Here is a 19,327-nt window from a genome sequence, read left to right on the forward strand (position 1 = left end):
ATCAAGCACAGAGGCTTTTTCTCAGGCAATTCTAAAACAATCCTCATGCCCTCAGGAAAGTACTTTTCTCTGCTACTTTCTCTGAGCTCAGCCTTTCCCTGTGGCACACCTTCCCTTTGTACATATATGTGCATGAGCCTAGGGGTCCTGGAGCCTCTTTTGGTCATATCCAGGGCTCTTGGGAGCCTGCTTTGATAGTGTCTCGATGTCCTGAGAGAAAATAACAGGTTATAATATGCTTAAACAGCAGTCATCCTTCACTTCTATTCTCTGTTTATCACATTACTAAATTTCCTTGTTGGTGTGAAAAAATACCTGCTAAGAAGCAATTTAGGGGAGGAAGGATTTATCTAGGTTTCTGTTCAAGTGAATACAATCTGACATTGTTAGAAAGGCATGGTGGCGAAGGTAAAGGCAGCTGTCACACTACTTCTGCAGTTAGGAAGCCGAGAAATGAATCTCATGTTCAACTTGGTTCTCAGCCCATGTGATGGTTCCACCCTCATTAAGGTGGCTCTTCCTTCTTTTGTTAACCCAACCTAGAAACTCCCTTGGAAGTGTGAAGGTATTTTAAATTCCTAGGTGGTTTGTGCTAGTTTTATATCAACTTGGTACAAGCTAGAGTTATCTTAAAGGAGGGAGCCTTAATTGAGACAATATCTCTTAAGTCCAGTGGTAGGGCTTTTTTTTTTTCTTGTGGGAGGGCCCAGTTTTTTGGGCGGTGCCTTCTCTGGCCTGGGGAAGCAGGGAAGCAAGCCATGGGGAATAAACTAGTAAATAGCACCGTCCATGCCTCTGCATCAGCTCCTGCCTCCAGGCTCCTGTCTCCAGGTTCCTGCCCTGCTTGAGTGCCTGCTGTCACTGTTTGTGATGATGACCTGTTATATGAGACTATGAGTGAAGTAAGGCCTTTCTCTCCACATTGTTTGGGTTATGGTGATTCATCATGGCGGCAGTGACCCTCACTAAGACGTGGTTCAAGATTCTGTCAGTGGGTGGACCATAATGGATGGTGTATCCATCATGCTCACCTGTTCCTTACAGAATTCATATTGGTTCTGTGACTCACATGAGTTTCCTTTTTTATTTAGTTTGTTAATCACATATTATTTTTAAGGCTTATGGTAATACATGCCCTTACTTCTGGGACTGTGATGGTAGAGGCAAGTGGATCTCTGTGAATTTGACGCTACAATAGTGCATATTGAGAGTTCCAGGCCACCAAAGTAGAGCAACATGTGAGACCCTTTATCAAAACAAAACAAAACGGAAAGCAAAGCAAAACAAAAAAACAAACTAAACCAGTAAAAACACAAACAAGCAAGCAAAATGCAAACGAACAAAACCAAAACAGAAAACCAAGAATGAGTCCTCTACCTCCTCATGAAAATGTAAAAGTCTGCTTTAGATGCTAGGATAAAAAGATTAATCATTACTTTTGCCTCTTCAGACTTCAAAAGTGAGTTTGTGACAGTAGTAAATATTTTTTCTTAAATATATTAAAGATTAGTATAATCCAACATGGATTTACTCATCTGAAATGGTCATTGGGATAATGTAATTTTTGCAAGAATACCATAGCATGTTTAATTAATGCATGTTTATCAAGTTTCCCAACTGAAGCAGTACATTTAGAAATATATTTTTTAAAATTTGAATTCAGTTCTACCAGTTTTCTGTTGGAAATCAGCAAGAAGGAAGGCTTCTGTGCCATGGGCACTACCCTGAAATCCTGGTTGTGGATGCCACCAGCCTTGAGGTGTTGTATTCTTTGGTATCAAAGATATCACCAGACTGGATTAGCTCCATGAGTATTATCCGCTCACACCGGACACAAGGTCAGTATGTTACTCCTTTCGGCAGCTGGAACATCATCTTACTGCTTAATTTACTGTAGCAAGCTATAAAATTTGTTAAAGCTAACAGTTTGGGTTATATTCTTATATTCAGCAGGTATCTTTTGTTTCAGTAATTTGTGATCTGTCCCCTCCACAGTGGGTTTTGGCTGAATTAATAATTGACTCACACGTGTTAGTTTACCTCCCCTCAGTGTGATGGGGCACCAGGCTTCAGGAAGCTTTAGCTCATGAGAGTTATCTCCAGTGAGGCAGGGTTATTATAGATAGTGGGTGGTGGTGATAAGAACTGTCACTTCTTGAGTGTTTCCTGGTTCTGCTCTTATCTCTTGCCAAGCGGCAGCATTTCTCATGGTGACAGTGAAAAGGGGAGGGATGGTCCTGAATGAACACTGTGACCACGCTTAAACTCAGCCGGGACTGCTACTGCTCCTTCATCCACTCTGAAGCCCTCACTGAGAACCATGAGGGTGAACATAGTTTTTCTTTTCAGAACAGACCACTCATGGAACCACTGAGCTTATGTTATTCTAAGCATGGCGAACCATGTTTTTCTACCTGAGTTCATGAGAACAGGCTGTTCTAATGTTAGAAGAAAGCATGCTGTGTTTTACCTTGCCTTCTTGTCTCTCCCTGGTTTAGAGGACACTGTGGTAGCGCTCTCCGTGACAGGTATTCTGAAGGTGTGGATTGTTACCTCTGAAATTAGTGGAATGCAGGTGAGATGGGCAGTGATATCTGTCTTTATTATTATATCACTTAAACCTTGTAGGGTTCATGTTATTCACTTAATTGCTTTTTTTTTAAAGCATTTCCATTGAAATAGTCACAAGCACATATTAGAAAAGATCCTTCATTTTGTTTACTATCCTAAGTGAATTATTTTCCTTCGTTCTGATAGAGAGATTTGTTCCATCAAGGTTGTAAAAATAGGAATGTATCACCCAGATGTGCAGTAGAGGAATGTAAGAGGTATTTCCTCCTGCTTTTGTTTAGAATAAAAGTTAGAGTGTGTCTTGCTTGAACGAACTAAAGAAAGCCAGCTACTCATTTTAGTTACTCTTACATCCCCTGACAGAACAGTGATAGTACCGCCAGACACAGTCAGAGGGAAGGCAGACATCTGTTCACCCTGGGGCAGCCAGGACGCAGAGAAAGGAAGTGACTTGGGTATAATTTCCTAAGGTGTGCCTCCAGCGAGTATCAGCATAGGATGCAGAATAAGGGTGAACACTTGAGCCCTTGGGGGCATTTCATATTCAGAAACCAATATCATCTTCAAAAAAAAGCCAAACAAACCATAACACCCATTTTTAGTCTTCTTTCATAGTCATAGGGACTAAAATAATTATTCACTTTTGACAGAAACATCAGTTCCCTAACAATATTGATATTTTTTATTTCAGCTAGGGAACTATTAGTGTTGAACTTGGAAAAGACTGGAATAATTAATCAGTTAAAAAAAAACTAAAGTATTTATAACCATAGGATTACTGCAAAATTCAGTCATCTGCCATTTTCAGTGAAGATGTTCTGATTTACCCTCAGGGTTTAAATGTTGGACAGCTTTGTTCTTGCTCCTCTTAAGAGTACATTTTTGCTGCTGTTACTGTCTTGACTTTAACCCAAGGGTTTAAAATGATGAATATATCACATGGTACTTTTGTTCTCTGGTGCTGTCTTTATCATTTTGTGATGATTTTAATTAATATATGTTATTCCTGAGACTTCGTAAATCTTTTTCTTTTCAGGATACTGAGCCAATATTTGAGGAGGAATCCAAACCAATTTATTGTCAGAATTGCCAAAGCATTTCTTTTTGTGCATTCACACAGAGGTCACTTTTGGTTGTATGCTCCAAATACTGGAGGGTAAGTTGAAAACATGAAGTTATATTTTTATCCTTTATGATACAGTGTAGCTTACCAGACTTTCAAAGATAATCCCAAGCATGTATGTGACATATGACTTGTCAGCCATTTGGAACTCCTGTTTGGTTCTGACATTTTTTGAGGAATTGGGATTTATTTCTATGTAGCAGTCTTTTGATTTACTACTTGGAATAAATGGTTTAATGACTGTTCTATTGGTCTTAATTTCTACTTTTTGCTGTGACTTAGCTATTGTGTAAGTGGTAGTAATGAGGTCTCTGTAGGCTGGGCATTTCTCTTTGTTGTATGTTATGAAACCTAAATAATGTATGTTTCCTGGCTCCTTCATATTGGAAATCTTAACTCTATCACTGGACAGCTAACAATGAAAGGAAGATTTTTTTCATCTACATTGCTTGTCTTTAATAGTAAAAAAAAAAAAATTGACCAGTGTGTTTTGAACATTTGTTCTCTACTTAGCAGTTTTTAAAACTTTCCATGTTTACAAAAAAAACTACTCTTTTTATTTTTTTGTGCTTTCACCTTGGCCTTTACATACAGAATTATTACATATTAAAATGGAGTCTTTTACCTTCCTATTCATAATAATAATTTTAGAACACTGATGAAGTGAGGCCAAGCAAGATAATTCTACTGAGCAGAAAATAATATAATGTCAGAGTATACGGTCACAAATGTACCAGATACAGTATCAGTTATGATAAATATTCTAGAGGGTAGAGTTCTTATTATTTGCCTTTATCCAATGTGTGTTTCCTTCTTGACTAAGGATTTCTGTTCCTATGCTGGGGACACACCTGCACTTGACCTAACTCATTGTCTGCCAGAGGTCACCCAGAGCTGACACCTACAAAGAGTGCCCCAGATCTCACCGAGAAAATATCTTCATCTGATGAATCTTATTTTAAAAGCCTGGGTTTGCTAAATATGTTTTCAGAAGTTTTCTTCCAGATGAAATGTTATTTTGTCTTACTTAAATCATAACAAGCTGGAATAAATTAAAGTTGTGATTTTCTGTCTTTTCTAGGTGTTCGATGCTGGCGACTACTCCCTGTTGTGTTCAGGTCCTAGTGAAAATGGACAGACATGGACTGGAGGGGACTTTGTGTCTGCCGACAAAGTCATCATTTGGACTGAAAATGGACAGAGTTACATTTACAAACTCCCTGCCAGGTATGAAATAAATATGTTAAGAGTTTACTTAAATGTGAAGGATTCAGAATTTGAGGCATAACTCTAAAGTAAGAACATTTATGGATTGTAAATATTCAGCTTCAGGATATATTAAGGTTTGTATATAATCCCAGTTTAACTTCTAGGCACAAAGAAACAGGTAGATTTCCTTATACTTATTTATTTACTATATGTGTGTATGTGCATGTGTGCAGGTCTGAGGACAACTCATGGGCATCAGTACTCTTTTTCCATGTAGGTTTCAAGGATTAAACTCAGGTTGTCAGACTTGGCAGCAAGCTCTCTTACCTGTGTGTGAGACATCTCATGAGCCTTCAAAGAATGTTTTTTTAAAGTTATTTAATCTGTATTAAAATTAATTGAAACTTTAAAAAAATCCCATTTTGTCTATTGTAATAAGCCTTGGAATAAAATATTTCATATCATTTATTTTATTTTGAGACAGAATCTCACTATGTGGCTCTGGCTGTCCTAGAACTCACTGTGTAGCCCAGGCTGGCTTTGAACACACGGAGTACTGAATGCCTCTGCTTCCAAGTGCTGGGACTAAAGGCATGTGCACCACACCTTGCCTTCTTATGGGTATAGTAAGTGGGTACTTACTTCCTATTTCAGTTGCCTTCCGGCCAGTGATTCATTCCGCAGTGATGTGGGGAAAGCAGTTGAAAATTTGATTCCTCCTGTGCAGCACAGCCTCTTGGATCAGAAGGATAAAGAGGTAAAGTCCTCAGGTATCATTTATAATTGATAGTTACAGTGATGGTGTATAGGCATTTCAGAGATTCAGTAGAGTCCAGCAGAGTGGTAGATTTCTCAAAAATATTGATATGGTGAGTTACAAGCACATTTCAAAACTTGCAAATCTTTAATATACAATTTAACTACTAAATAGTACCTGCCTTTATGTAAGAATACATGTGATCTTATCTTGTTTATGTATTAGAATTGACTTTTTATAACATTCATATTGACCATTAAATTATTTTATATGCACACAGTTAAAACCCAGAGAAGATAGTTTTTAAAGGACAAGGATAATGGCGTGTTAATACCGACTAATGCTGTTTGTTATTTGATTCATTCATTGCAGTATTTCTCAGATCAAGTAGTGACTCAAAAACATGGGTACTAAAAATAAAAATGAAACATTTTTTTTTCCTGTATGGAATGAGAAACTCACTGTGTTTCTAAAGCTGTTTTACTGTTTATAATTGAATTAGGTGGGCTGGAGAGATGACTCAGTGGCTAAGAGCATTTGTTACTCTTCCAGAGGATTTTGGTTCAGTCCCCAGCACCTACGTGGTTGCTCACAACAGACACTGTGGTCCTAGGGGAACCAACACCCTTTTCTAGTCTTTATGGACAGCAGGCAACACCTGTGGTTCACAAATGCAAGAAAGACTCATACACATAAAATAAAAGAAAGCTGAAATGTAGTTACACTTACACTGGATTTTGTATTCCCGTTTCTGGGAACATTAAGAAAAAAGCTTTTTTTAGGAGAGGAAAGTTTTGTGTGCTTTGCTTTTGGTTCTGGGTTCCAGTTTTATCATCCGTCTTCTGTCCCACCCATCAGTGGAGAATGGAGGTGTGGTAAGTAGAAGGGAAATGGTTCTTTTCTACGAATATTTTAAATGTAGCATTTGTGCATCTAGGTGTATTTTAAAATCCTATAGATTACTTTCTTTCTACTTTCTTGAACTCCTACTTGCTACTACTGCCCAGCTGGGTCAGTCACTTCAAAGCTAAGGGACTGAGATTTGTATGAAAAACCTGCATTAATATAACATAGCAGACTGTGCTAGCTACATTCCTTGTTGCTGTCACAAAATACCTTACATCACGGAAAAGGAAGCAGGGTGTGCCTTGCCTTAGAATTGGAGGATCCAATCTGTCTTGGCGGGAAAATTTAAGACAGCAGCCCAAGGCAGCTGGTTACATTACTTCCGTAATCAAAATGTTGGTTCAGCTTGCCTTCTGTTTTTTGCAGTCCTGACCCAGCCTGTGGAAACCTAGATCTTTTACACATGTCTTCAGAGGCCCCTGTCTTCGTTGATTCTAGATCCTGTCAAGTTGACAGTCATTGTTAACCATCATGTGCTTGTGTTTTTCTTTAAATACCATCTGTCTAGTATGTGCTAGTGTATTTACGTTGAAATGGGTGTGTGGTATGGTGAGAGACACAGACACACGGAAGTATGATATTGGTTCTTGTAGCTTCTATAGCAACTCCCTATTAAGTGTGGAATTTTGAATTAAAATCATCAGAGTTTAAGTATAATTAAATGCTTGTCTATACATACTCTGTAGGTAGTTTCCTGAGACCAGTATAAAGCAATCAAATGTGACAATTAAATTTATGAAACTGAATTTATTTGTTATTATAAATTTTTTGTACAGAAATATTTTTAGTTTGTTACAATTAGTTATGTAAATGTGTTTAATCAAATGCTCTAAACTATCCTTATTTTTAAAAATGGGTGGTCAGGAAAGATAGCTTAGCTCTTAAGAATGCTAGCTGCTCTTCCAGAGTCTCAGGGCTTGATTTCCATGAGTAACTCCAGTCCCAAGGACCTGGAGCCCTTTTCTGTCTCCACACTCATTACTCACATGTTGCTCTGAAATGCTATTATTCTTAGTGACTTATAAGAAGGAAGAAAGATAGCATTAGTGAATTCCTTTCTTTCTTAAGGTGCTTTATTTTAACATATTTGCTATGCTTTGAATTTTAGACATGAGCACTGTATTTACATCCTAGCCCAGCTTCTCCCATGGCTCTTGGCTCCCTCTCAACCCGAGGGTTTCCTCCTCTTCCGTTACCATCGTTATCTGTATATGTGACTCTCAGTCTGCTGAGTCCACTTAGTGTCACCTATGTGGAGGGCTCTTTGTATTTTTATCTTTTAAAGTACAGACTGATTTTGGTTAAGAGTGACCTGGTTTCTAGATTTTTTAACAACAAATAAGTAACATTCCCTGTGATTGGTAACTGCTGTTTATAAAATGGAACACAGGACTATAAACATTGGTCTTAGAGAAAGGCAATAAATAAAGGGTATTTGTTCCTTAGTGTTTATGTTCTACTGTGGTTGATGTGAATAGCTACACTATTAAATTACATAAAAATACACCGAATAATTGTGCTATAAGTTCTTTTAAAATTGGGTCTGAATCAGAGCATCTAAACACTTCATCATGAACACCTGTTAATCTGTAAATTATTTGAATTCCAAATAACAGATAAAGACACTTGAATTTTTTTTCCTTTTTTTTTGGCAGTTGGTGATTTGTCCTCCTGTTACTCGGTTTTTCTATGGATGCAAGGAATATTTGCATAAGCTACTAATTCAGGGTGATTCTTCTGGAAGGTTAAATATTTGGAACATAGCAGACATAGCTGATAAACAGGAAGCTGATGAAGGTAATAGTAAATCTGCACATTGAGTTCGTAATTCTTTTACTATGACGTTCTGAATTATAACAAAGTTGAAAATACTTATACATCACTTTCTTCTAAGTAATGTATTTGATGAAACTAAAGTTTTGGTACATCACTGAATCAATCAATTGACATTATTTATTTAATGTTGTTATTTTTTAAACACATATGTATTTATTTTACATGACACCAAACCTCTACAGGGCTAAAAACGACAACTTGTATTAGTTTGCAAGAGGCATTCGACAAACTGAAGCCTTGTCCTGCTGGGATTATCGATCAGCTAAGTGTGATTCCAAACAGCAATGAACCACTTAAAGTAACTGCGAGCGTCTACATACCAGCACACGGGCGACTTGTTTGTGGCCGGGAAGATGGAAGCATCATTATTGTCCCTGCCACCCAGACGGCCATAGTTCAGCTATTGCAAGGAGAACACATGCTCAGAAGAGGTACACTAACATCTACTATGCGCACTGTGTTCTGAGAACTCTGTAACCCTGAGGCTGAGAATTTCTCCATGCTGTAGTTTAAGAAAATAAAACCAGTTGGTACATTGCTAGTGTAGTTGGTAGTGTGCATACAGTTAAATTTAAATATCTGTTATTGGAAAAAAGTATTGTTTTTATCCCATTTGCATATATTGATGGTTTCATAAATTATTAGTTGAATTGATTACTACATATTATCAGCAATATTGATACTCTTCTAAAACAGTGCTGTTAAACTAATGTAATTTTTTAATAGTGGTATTAACAGTAAAGTAAATAATGGGAAATTAACTACTAATTGTTATGTACTCAACGTAGCACCATTATTTTCATTTCTGTTTGTAATAAATATGGGAATTGTTATTGAAATGTTTTATGTTATTTTTCGTACTGAGTCTTTGAAATTTGACACGCACAGCACACATGCGCAAAGCCTAGCACCATTTTAAAGCCTGTTATTTTGGGAAAGTAGCAGCGACCATGCCCCACAGACCTGTTCTAGAAGTGAAGGTTATGGCTCTTAGACATTTCATGTTTGCTCTTTGAAGCATTGTGAAGACTTTAATTTTCCGATTCTGAATTCCACACCTCTTCCGCAGGTTGGCCCCCTCACAGAACCCTCCGAGGCCATCGGAACAAAGTCACGTGTTTGCTCTATCCTCATCAGGTTTCAGCTCGCTATGACCAAAGATACCTGATATCTGGAGGTGTGGATTTCTCCGTCATAATTTGGGACATATTTTCTGGAGAAATGAAACATATCTTCTGTGTTCATGGTGGTGAGATCACACAACTTCTGGTCCCACCAGAAAACTGTAGTGTAAGTCGCTTTCTCTAATATAATTTCTCTGTAATAGAGGGAGAGGCTTTGCTGCTCTCCGGCTTATAAATAGGATCCACCGTAACTTGAAGGGTCAAGTTTTTGTGTTTTTGGCAAATAATGAGCCTAATATTTATTTCTTTATATTGAAGGCTAAATTGTTGGAGCTACTTTTCTGTCGCTACGTCTATTTATAGACAATATTTGGCAAACTAATAAAATAAATTATTTAGCACTTGTATTTTTCTGCATGTAGACATTAAGTTGTTTAAAATACTAGCTAAATTTTCTTATATATAATGGAATTTTGTTGTCACACAGCCTCTAAAATGGTCCAGCAGGGGGCAGCATGGCTTTTGGAAACAGTAATGTAGGTAGATTTATACCTTCATTTGACAGTGCCGGGTTTCTGTTTCCTGGATACAGACCTCACAACATGAATAGTGTACACAACTAAGTATATGTAAGTTTGACAGATGTTCACTGCTAGAGAGGACAGTTAAATTTTCTTTCTCTTTATGATTTTTTTAGAATTTTATATTTGAGTACTAAAATGATTTACATTGTTTCTACCTCTCCCTCCCCTGCCGCTCCCCCTGCACACCCTTTATTCCTTTTCAAACCCATCTTCTCTTTTAGAAATCTTCTTATGTGCACGCGTGCACACACCCTACCTTACAAATTTCGTTCAGTGTTGGTTGGATGTCCATGTATTTAGTGCTGAACACTGGGAGTGGATAATCTATCAGGAGGCTTGTTCCTGGAGAAATTGACTCTCTCTCAGCAGCCATTAATTGCCTATAGGGTCTCTATGTCTGGGTAGGACCTTGTGAGATTTACTTTGTCAAGATTGGCTTGTCAACTAGTGTTGTCATTATGCAGGTGTTAGGCAGGCAGCTGTTTGGTCAAGACTTCCTCCATCATATCTAGAAGACACTATTTCCTTCACCAGGCATGCTGGTCCTCAGGCTCACATGTTATCTCTGCCTCTCTTCTGCAATCTTCCCTAAGCCGTAGGTTTTCTTCTTAGTAATTTTCCTTCATTCTAAGGACTGAAGGCTTTTTTCCTGATTAGAATTTTTCTTTCATTTTTGAGTCTGAGTTTTTGTTAACTGGATTTGAATGTCACATTTCAAAAAATGTTTATAAATCTAGTACAATATAGGAATCAAGCAAAGTAAACATGTTTATATAAATTACCAAAAACGCAGGAAGCAGGATGTTACTGTTTATTAAAAAGGAATTGTCAGGGCTTGAGAGATGGCTTGGAGGTTAAGAGCATTTGTTGCTTTTTCAAAGAATCCAGGTTCAGTTCCCAGGACCCACGTGTCAGTTCACAACTATGGATAATTTTAATTTCCAGGGTTTCGATGCCCTCTTCTGGCTTCGTTGGTCAAACTATATTCACCTGGTATAAATACAACATGCAGGCAGAACACTCATATACGTATTTAACTTTTAGAATGCAGTTTTCTACTCTACAATGTTGTTTTTTTTCTTTACACTTAATTCTCTATATTTTGAAAGCATTTTCATACCTTGAGTGAAACCAGAAATTTAAAAATTAAATAAATAATTCTAGATTGCATACTGGGGGTAGGATTGAATGTGACCCTTCTACCTGACTCCTAGCTCAGTGTTGCCAGGGGCAGTGCCTTGTGGGAAGTGTTCCTAGGTATCTGCAGCTGACAGAAATGGGTGGAGATTTGCAAGAAGAGAAGCTTGGGAAGGCTGTTGGGAAAGGGCTAACTGCTGTCAGAATACAAGTTGTTTGTTTGTTTATTTATTTGTTTACTTATTTATTGAGAAAGGGTCTTACTTGTAGCTTTGGCTGTCGAACATATTATGTTTATCAGGCTGGTCCTGCCTTTGAACGCGGGATCAAAGGTGTTTCTGACTATGCCTGGCTTTCTGTTCATCTTTCTATGTTAGTACAAAATTACTTTTAGTGATTTAAGAGGCAATTTTAATTTAATTTTACTGGATTTCTGTTATTAGGCATAAGCATTAGTATGGCTAAGTGTTTTTGTATGTTGAGAATTTTTTCAAATAGATTCTTAAGTTGGAATTTGTGTTCAAAAATAAACAAATTTTTATATAAGTTTTTTCATACAGTGTTGATCATACTTTCCCCTTCTTCCACAACTGTTCCCAGATCTTTCCAACCTTAGGTTTTTTTTTTATCATTCTCTTTTATAAATGAAAATTCTAGCTACCCTTCCAACCATATGTTCTCTATCTCTTAAAAAAAAAAAACAAAAAAACAAAAAAACCAGAAATGAAAACAGAAAATCCCTAAACGCCCAAACAAACACTACAAACATACAGAAACTAAAGTCAAAACAAACATGGAGTATATATCCACTACATTCTAGGGCAGGCCCCCTACCCAGGAGTAGTTGGCCAGCACACAACAAACTTCACTTTTGTGTGGGTGTCTGGACTTTTGTGATTTGTTTTGACATTAAGGGGCCATCACTGTCCAAAAAACTAGAGGTAGGTCTAGCTACCACTGTACTTATAGAATTCTTCACCGTCCTTTTCAATTTTAAAACTTCATTAATTTGGGGGCCTATTTGGATACTATATGTAAGTACAGTTCCTGACTTTATTTAGAAAGTACAGAAGAATTCAGATGGAATAAATTGAACATTTTTGGCTAGTTCATGTAGATTTGTGTTTTCTTATCTTTCTTACCTTTATGGTATGAGGGATCATATTCAGGGCTTCGAGTGTGTTAGGTAAGTGCTCTCCCCATCTGGCTGCATCCACAACCCTTGGGTTTTTAAGACCTGTTTTCCTTATATATCCGGGCTTGGCTGTGAAGTCCCTAAGCAATCCAGGTGGCTCTGGAACTTGTGACTTGTACCCCCCCCACACACACCTTTGGCTCCTGAGTACTGAAATTGTGGCTCTGAAGTGTAGCTTTTGTTTAGTTTTAAATCTATGGTCATATGCTACTGTATTTAAGATAAAATGTTATTTTTATGTATACATTACTTAAATAGTCAGATTTTGTAATGTGCTCCAATTCTTATGTAAGGTTCTGAAAAGAGCAATACAGTACTAGGGAATTGTCGGCCCCTTTCACAATAGTAGGAGAGATTCAGTCTGCTGGCTGTACCAATATTAAACCAAATATTTAAGAAATGTCTCTATTTTTGTACAATTTTCATGTATATCTTAAGCCAGAAGAAGATTCTATTGGGCATTAATTTAATTATTTATCTGTTTTTTAGTGTGTGTGTGTGTGTGTGTGAGAGAGAGAGAGAGAGAGAGAGAGAGAGAGAGAGAGAGAGAGAGAGAGAGAGAGAGAGGGAGAGAGAGAGAGAGAGAGAGAGGGAGAGACAGGTGGGGGAGGGAGGGAGAGAGAAAGAGAGAGGAAGTGTGTGTGTGTGTGTGTGTACGTGTGTGTGCATGTGTATCCTTTGAAGGCCAGGTTACTTATTCAATTACATGGGACTGTTTTGATTTGGAACAAGGGTATAATTGTGGAGTAGAGATAGTTCATGTTTGATTAAATTTAATCTGCTCTGAGAGTGAAATTAGCAAGCAGGCAGTCTGCCTGATGAAACGGTTGTGAGTTTGATACAGCAGGACACTTTGTCCCATCACAGTGTGTTGAGAACACGAGAAGAGACTCTCAGGAAAGTGGTTCTGGTTAGTTTCAGGAGACTTTCAAGAAAAAAAAATTTTTTTTTGTTTTTGTATTTATGAAGTTATAAATGGCGTACTAAAAAAGCCCAATCCTAGGGCTATTCTTGCTCTTTTGCAGTATGGCAGTGGGCTCTTTATAACCCTGCTTTCTTCCCCTTGCTCCTTGTCTGCAGTTAAGCTGCAGTTAATTTGTCCAAATTAAGAATGAGAGTCCTTCTTCCTAATCTGATTTTGAAACTTTTAGGGAGGGTGGTAGGAAGGATTGATTATAACTTTTTGTTTTTTTTATTGAATATTCTCTGTATTTACATTTCAAATGTTATTCCCTTTTTCTCCTCTCCTATTCCCTTCCACCTTCCTCTTGCTTTCATGAAGATGCTCCCATTCCCAACCACCCTCTCCACCTCAGCACCTTGGTGTTCTCCAACTCTGGGAAAATGAGCCTTCACTGGATCAAAGACCTCTTCTCTCATTGATACCAGATAATACCATCCTCTGCCACATATGCAACCGGAGCCATGGGTCCTTCCATGTGTACTCATTGGTTGGTGTTTTGGGCCATGGGAGCTCTGAGGGGTTTGGTTGGTTGATAATACTGTTTTTCTCATGGGGTTGCAAACTCTTTCAGCTTCTTCAGTCCTTTCTCTAGCTCTTTCATTGGGGTCCCCTTATTCAGTTTAATGGTTAGCTGCAAGCATCCTCCTCTGTATCAGTATGGCTCTGGCAGAGCCTCTGAGGAGGCATCCATATCAGGCTCCTGCCAGTGAGCACTACTTGGCATCAGCAGTTGTGCCTGGATTTTGTGGCTGCATATGGGATGAATCCCCAGGTGAGGCAGTCTCTTTTCTTCAGTCCCTGCTCCTTTATTTGTCCCTTTTTTTCCTCCTGTGAGTCTTTTGTTTTCCCTTCTAAGGACTGAGGTATCTACATTCTGGCCTTTCTTTTTTCTTTCTTCTTCTTCTTCTTCTTCTTCTTTTTTTTTTTTTGAGCTTCATATGGTCTGTGAATTGTTTCTTGGGTATTCTCAGCTTTGGGGCTAGTATCTGCTTATCAGTGAGTGCATACCATGTGTGTTCTTTTGTGATTGCGTTACCTCACTCAAGATGATATTTTCTACTTCCACCTATTTGCCTAAGAATTTCATGTAGTCATTGTTTTTAATAGTTGAGTAGTACTCCATTGTGTACCACATTTTCTCTATTTATTTCTCTGTTGAAGGACATCTGAGTTCTTCCCAGCTTCTGGCCATTATAAATAAGGCTGCTATGAACATGGTGGAACATGTGTCCTTGTTACATGTTGGAGCGTCTTTTGGGTGTATGCCCAGGAGTGGTATAGCTTGTCTTCAAATAGTCCTATGTGCAATTTTCTGAGGAACTGCCAGACAGATTTTTAGAGCGGTTGTACCAGCTTATAACCCCACCAACAGTGGAGGAATTTTCCTCTTTCTCCACATTGTTGCCAGCATCTACTGTCACCTGAGTTTTTGATCTTAGCCATGGTAATTGTCCCTATATGAGGGCTATTGAGAAATAATACAACAACTCTGAATCTTATATTACATGAAATAGGAGTTTCAAGATATGAAGGAACTGATTGGGTGAAAGGTTTTATTGTCTTCTAATTTCTTAGAAAATAGTTTTAAGTTCTACTTATGCCTCTCTGCTCATTGTCTGAAACTGAGGTTTTCAAGTGCCTGAAAAACTCAACAGGGTCATTTCTTTGTGCCCCCACTTCCTGGAGTGGATGACAGAGGGGTACAACTGTTACCTTTATAGGGCTTTTGTCAGGGAGACCCTGCATCATAAAAGCAGGAGATTTTGCCCCTTTTATTCACTTTCTTAGGACATAAATTGAATTCTTCACTACCCTCTTGCCTAACTGTGTACTTTCAAGGTCAGGGTTCTTTATATTCTTTGATATAACTTAGACAGCAAATCGGTATCTCTTTTAAACAAAGATACATAATTCTGTTAATGTGTTAGGGAAGAGATACTCTGTACTGATATGGGAGGTATGTAAAGTTGGTGTTTATTTCCTGCAAACATACAGGCCCAAATATGGTAAGGCAAGGCAAACAGATAAACAATTGCAGCTCAGTTGTTTGGCAGTATTCATGTTCTCTGTTGAGCCACAAAGCAGAAGCCGCTCCAGTAGGTAGCCAGCTGGTTGTTTCAATGTGTGCTGATAACTCAGTCTTGGGGCAAGCTGGCCCGGTACAGAATGAAGATGATGATTGTGTATATGTGCATGCTAACAGTATTTGTCTATTTTTACTGTAGGCTTTTGCTGTGTAGCAGGGGTTAGGATCAAATGTGTAACTCTGCTAGTTATGCCTCCCAAGTGGTTGGATTGCAGACACAAGTCATCATGTCCCGCATGGGCTGACCTTTTGAGTTACTTAAAACAAAACCAAAATTCGACATGACCACCAAAAATCCTTAGAGTATTTTCAGGGTCTCAGTACTTAGCTTTATTGGTCTATAAAACCCATAAATTCAGATCCCACAGGGCATGAATCCCTCAAGTTCTGGTCATGCATTGCTGCGTCAGCTCACATGTTGGTTTCAGGGACCTGAGCTTGGCTCATTATGCTTTCACAGCGAGCCGTCCACTGAGACATCTACCTAGCCCGAGCAAAGTTATTTTGGAAAGATTTTATTTATATATGTGACTATTTTGCCTGCATACATGTCTGTACATCGTGTGCTTGCCTAGGTCCCTCAGAGGTTGGAAGAAGGTGTTGCATCCCCTGGAACTGGAGGTACAGATGGCTGTGAGCTGCCAGGTGGGTGCTGGGAATTGAACCTAGGTCCCCTGGAAGAGCAACCTCCAGATATTTCCTTTTATGTAATTTAGTTCATTTGGAATTTTTCTTTTGAGTGTAGTTTCACATTTTTTCTTTGAAGCTTGGAATCCCCTTCCTGCTAAAAAGTTCAATAATGCTTCATGCAATTGGATTAAAAACAAATATGAAACATTTTTATAATTGTGGGATGAGATAAGAATAAGATCCTCACTTCTAATATAACATAACCACTGTGTTATTTTTAAATCTCTCTCTGGCATCTTCTGAGTATTGTGTGGAAGATTCATATTTATTTGATGCTTCTGAAAAAGATGGAGAGTCTAGTTATCCGTCTGAATAGTGAGTAAAGGAGGGCGCTGACATTATCCTTGGAAGCAGTGTTATTCATGTGGTTGGGCAGTCAGGGTTGATCTCTAAAAATAGATACTAGACAACCTTCTCTTTTAAAATAAAAATTTCATTTCTGATATTGAAAAAAATTCTGTATTTTTGTAGTTTTGTACAAGTATGGAAATGAAATTAATATTTAATTTCATAGACTCTTTCTCCTTTTAGATAGAATATTTAGAACGATAAATGACATCTTAAAGGTACATTTATGTTCCAAAGAAAGAGTTCTGGGAAGTACAAGAAGTAACGATTACGGGACAAGTGGGATTGATTCATGAGCAGAAGGAGCTGCTCACTCACAGCTTGTCTAATGACGGCTATGCTTAAGGGAAAGACAGTCGAGCATTCATAGATTTAGAGGACACTCATACTAAGAGAAAATTCTTGGGACAAATACAAGACTGCTCTTCAAACAGTGCCAAACAAAGGAGTATTGTAGTTTAGGGAACAAACTAGGAAAACTTGAAATAAAAATGAATATTAGTTGCATTAGAAGCCCTTGGAAAATGGAATTGTCTCCTGGGGCTGAATTAGCTGCCTGGAATTTCTGTAATTTGTGCTTAGGAACATGTTACACGCAGGGGTTCTGGGAATGCTTTAAGATGTGTAAGGTCAGACTGGATGACCTAGGTGGTATGTTTTGACTTCAGACACCAAGATAGCTTGTAGGATTTGGTTCTTCAGCATTTAATGTAATGGGAGGATTATTTACTGGCAAATTCAATAAACCTTTTAAATATTAGGATTCGATTTAACAACCAAGTATCTGTTTTGGTCTAATATTTGTCCACTTGTCCTTACATCATTTACCTTATTTCTTTCATGAAAACCAATTTTTATTTTGCTAAATATACTATTGCTTATTGTTATCTTTTACTTTTAACTTAGAATTTGAGGTCATAACTATATATTGCTTTTAACACCAGATTAGTATTGTGGAGAACTGTGGCCTATAAAATTATGTCAGTGATAGGCTACTTTGCCAAATCTGCACAGATTCTCTATAGCAATGAAACATTTTTAAGTCTTACTAAATGAACGCTTCTGAACATTTATTTGGGTAGGTAGTGATACCGTCACTAATTGAAAAAAATTATATGGTATATATTGCCACAAAGAGGGGTCCAAGTATGCATCTAGGTAAAATATTTATTTGAGGGATTTGTAGATTGTTCTGTATAAAACAAACAAAACGTGGTGCTAGAGCAATGGCTCAGCGACAAGAGCACCTACTGCTCTTCCAGAGGTCCTGAGTTCAGTTCTCAGCAGCCACGTGGTGGCTAACAGACATCTGTAATGGGATCTGATGCCCTCTTCTGCTGTGTCTGAAGACAGTGATAGTGTACTCACATGTTTAAAATAAATAAATCTTTAAAAAAGAAAAAAAATGACATAGAAAAATTTAATGCTGGCATTAAACTCAAGGCTGCATGCATATTATACAAGCATTCTATTCCTGTGCCACATCTCAGGAATTTGTTTTTGTTTTGTTTTGCAATAACACCTTTCTATTTAGCCCTGGCTGGCATAGAACTCTTGATCCTCTTGGTTTGACTTGGATTTATAGTACACAGTATAGTTATCACAGATAACTGTGGGCAGAGAAGATATTGATGTTATTTCTTTTTTAAATTGTTTATTATTTTTTCTTTTTATTGAGAATAATTTTTTCACATAATATATTTTGATTGCAACTCCTCCCATCTCTTCCTTACTTCCCCTTGGATCTGGATTTACCCCTTGTCTCAATGCCCAGGGTGAACTTCCCCCTTCTCAGAGGAGAAGAGGGGGTGGGGCGAGGAACTGTGCAAGGGGCAGACTGGGAGGAGGTGGGGGGCTGCAATTGGGACGTAAGGTGAATAAATAGGTTAATTAATGGAGAAAAAAACTTTAAAGGAGATGAGAGAGGTGGGGGAAGGAGAGAGAATATACATAGGCTAGGGAGGTGACTCTGGTTAAGAGTTGCTTATTAACTCGTGTTCTTCCAAAGGGTCTTGGTTCCATGTCAGCAATCACATGGCCGTTCAGAACTGTTCAGATACACACGTAGGCAAAACACCAATGTACATGAAATAAAAATAAATAAACTAAAAAAGAAAACAAATGGGCTTTATGGAAAACTAATAAAATATAATAAGATAAAACAAAACCACCACATCTGAGTAGGACAGAACAAGCAGGCAGAAGGAAAAGAGCCCAAGAGAATGTACGAGAAGCAGACCCACTCATTTGCACGCTCAGGAACTTACAGCAACACTAAATTGGAAGCCATTAATATATATGCAAAGGAACTGAGGGGAATAAAGAAAGAACAAAAAAGTAAAATAAAAGATGAGATAAAATTGAAAATAAAAGAAAACAAGCCAAGAAGAGAGCCCTGACATGAGTTTATGAGACAAGGAGCCTCCAAAGGTGCCATGGAGTTTATTTCCCATTGCCCATCTACTGGGAGTGCAGCCTACCTTTAAGAGAGTTTGTTTCCCCATGAGACACCCATGGAGGAAACTACATTTTTACTTGCAAATGGTTTTCAGTTGGAGCTAGCTTCTGGGGCAGAGTTGGGAACATGTGTCTACTTCTCCTTTCAGCTCTACAACCCAACTGGAGCAAGCTTACCGGCTCAGTGTGTGCTCCTCAGCTGCTGGGAGTTCACGTGCATTGGCAGCTGTTGGTTTAAAGGGCCCTGTCTTCATGGTGTTGTCCATCCCCTCAGGCTCTTATACTCCTGCCTCCTCTCTGAGGGGTTTCCTGAGCCCGAAAGGGAAGGATTTGATGGAGA

At 38.2% G+C, this 19,327-nt stretch overlaps 1 protein-coding gene across 2 annotated transcripts in view; it reads left to right on the top strand.

Annotated features, from left to right (window-relative positions):
• The window catches only part of WDR7 (WD repeat domain 7), a 265,985-nt gene that overhangs the window by 17,217 nt on the left and 229,441 nt on the right, over positions 1-19,327 (top strand). For both annotated transcript variants that reach the window (XM_080919796.1, XM_080919797.1), the window contains exons 5-12: positions 1,664-1,838; positions 2,499-2,575; positions 3,608-3,727; positions 4,776-4,921; positions 5,558-5,660; positions 8,222-8,363; positions 8,585-8,833; positions 9,472-9,692. In XM_080919796.1, the coding sequence (XP_080775922.1) occupies positions 1,664-1,838; positions 2,499-2,575; positions 3,608-3,727; positions 4,776-4,921; positions 5,558-5,660; positions 8,222-8,363; positions 8,585-8,833; positions 9,472-9,692 (1,233 nt within the window). The remainder of the gene's footprint in view (positions 1-1,663; positions 1,839-2,498; positions 2,576-3,607; positions 3,728-4,775; positions 4,922-5,557; positions 5,661-8,221; positions 8,364-8,584; positions 8,834-9,471; positions 9,693-19,327) is intronic.

The sequence above is a fragment of the Micromys minutus genome (assembly GCF_963924665.1).
Source record: "Micromys minutus genome assembly, chromosome: 8".
Taxonomy (NCBI): domain Eukaryota; kingdom Metazoa; phylum Chordata; class Mammalia; order Rodentia; family Muridae; genus Micromys; species Micromys minutus.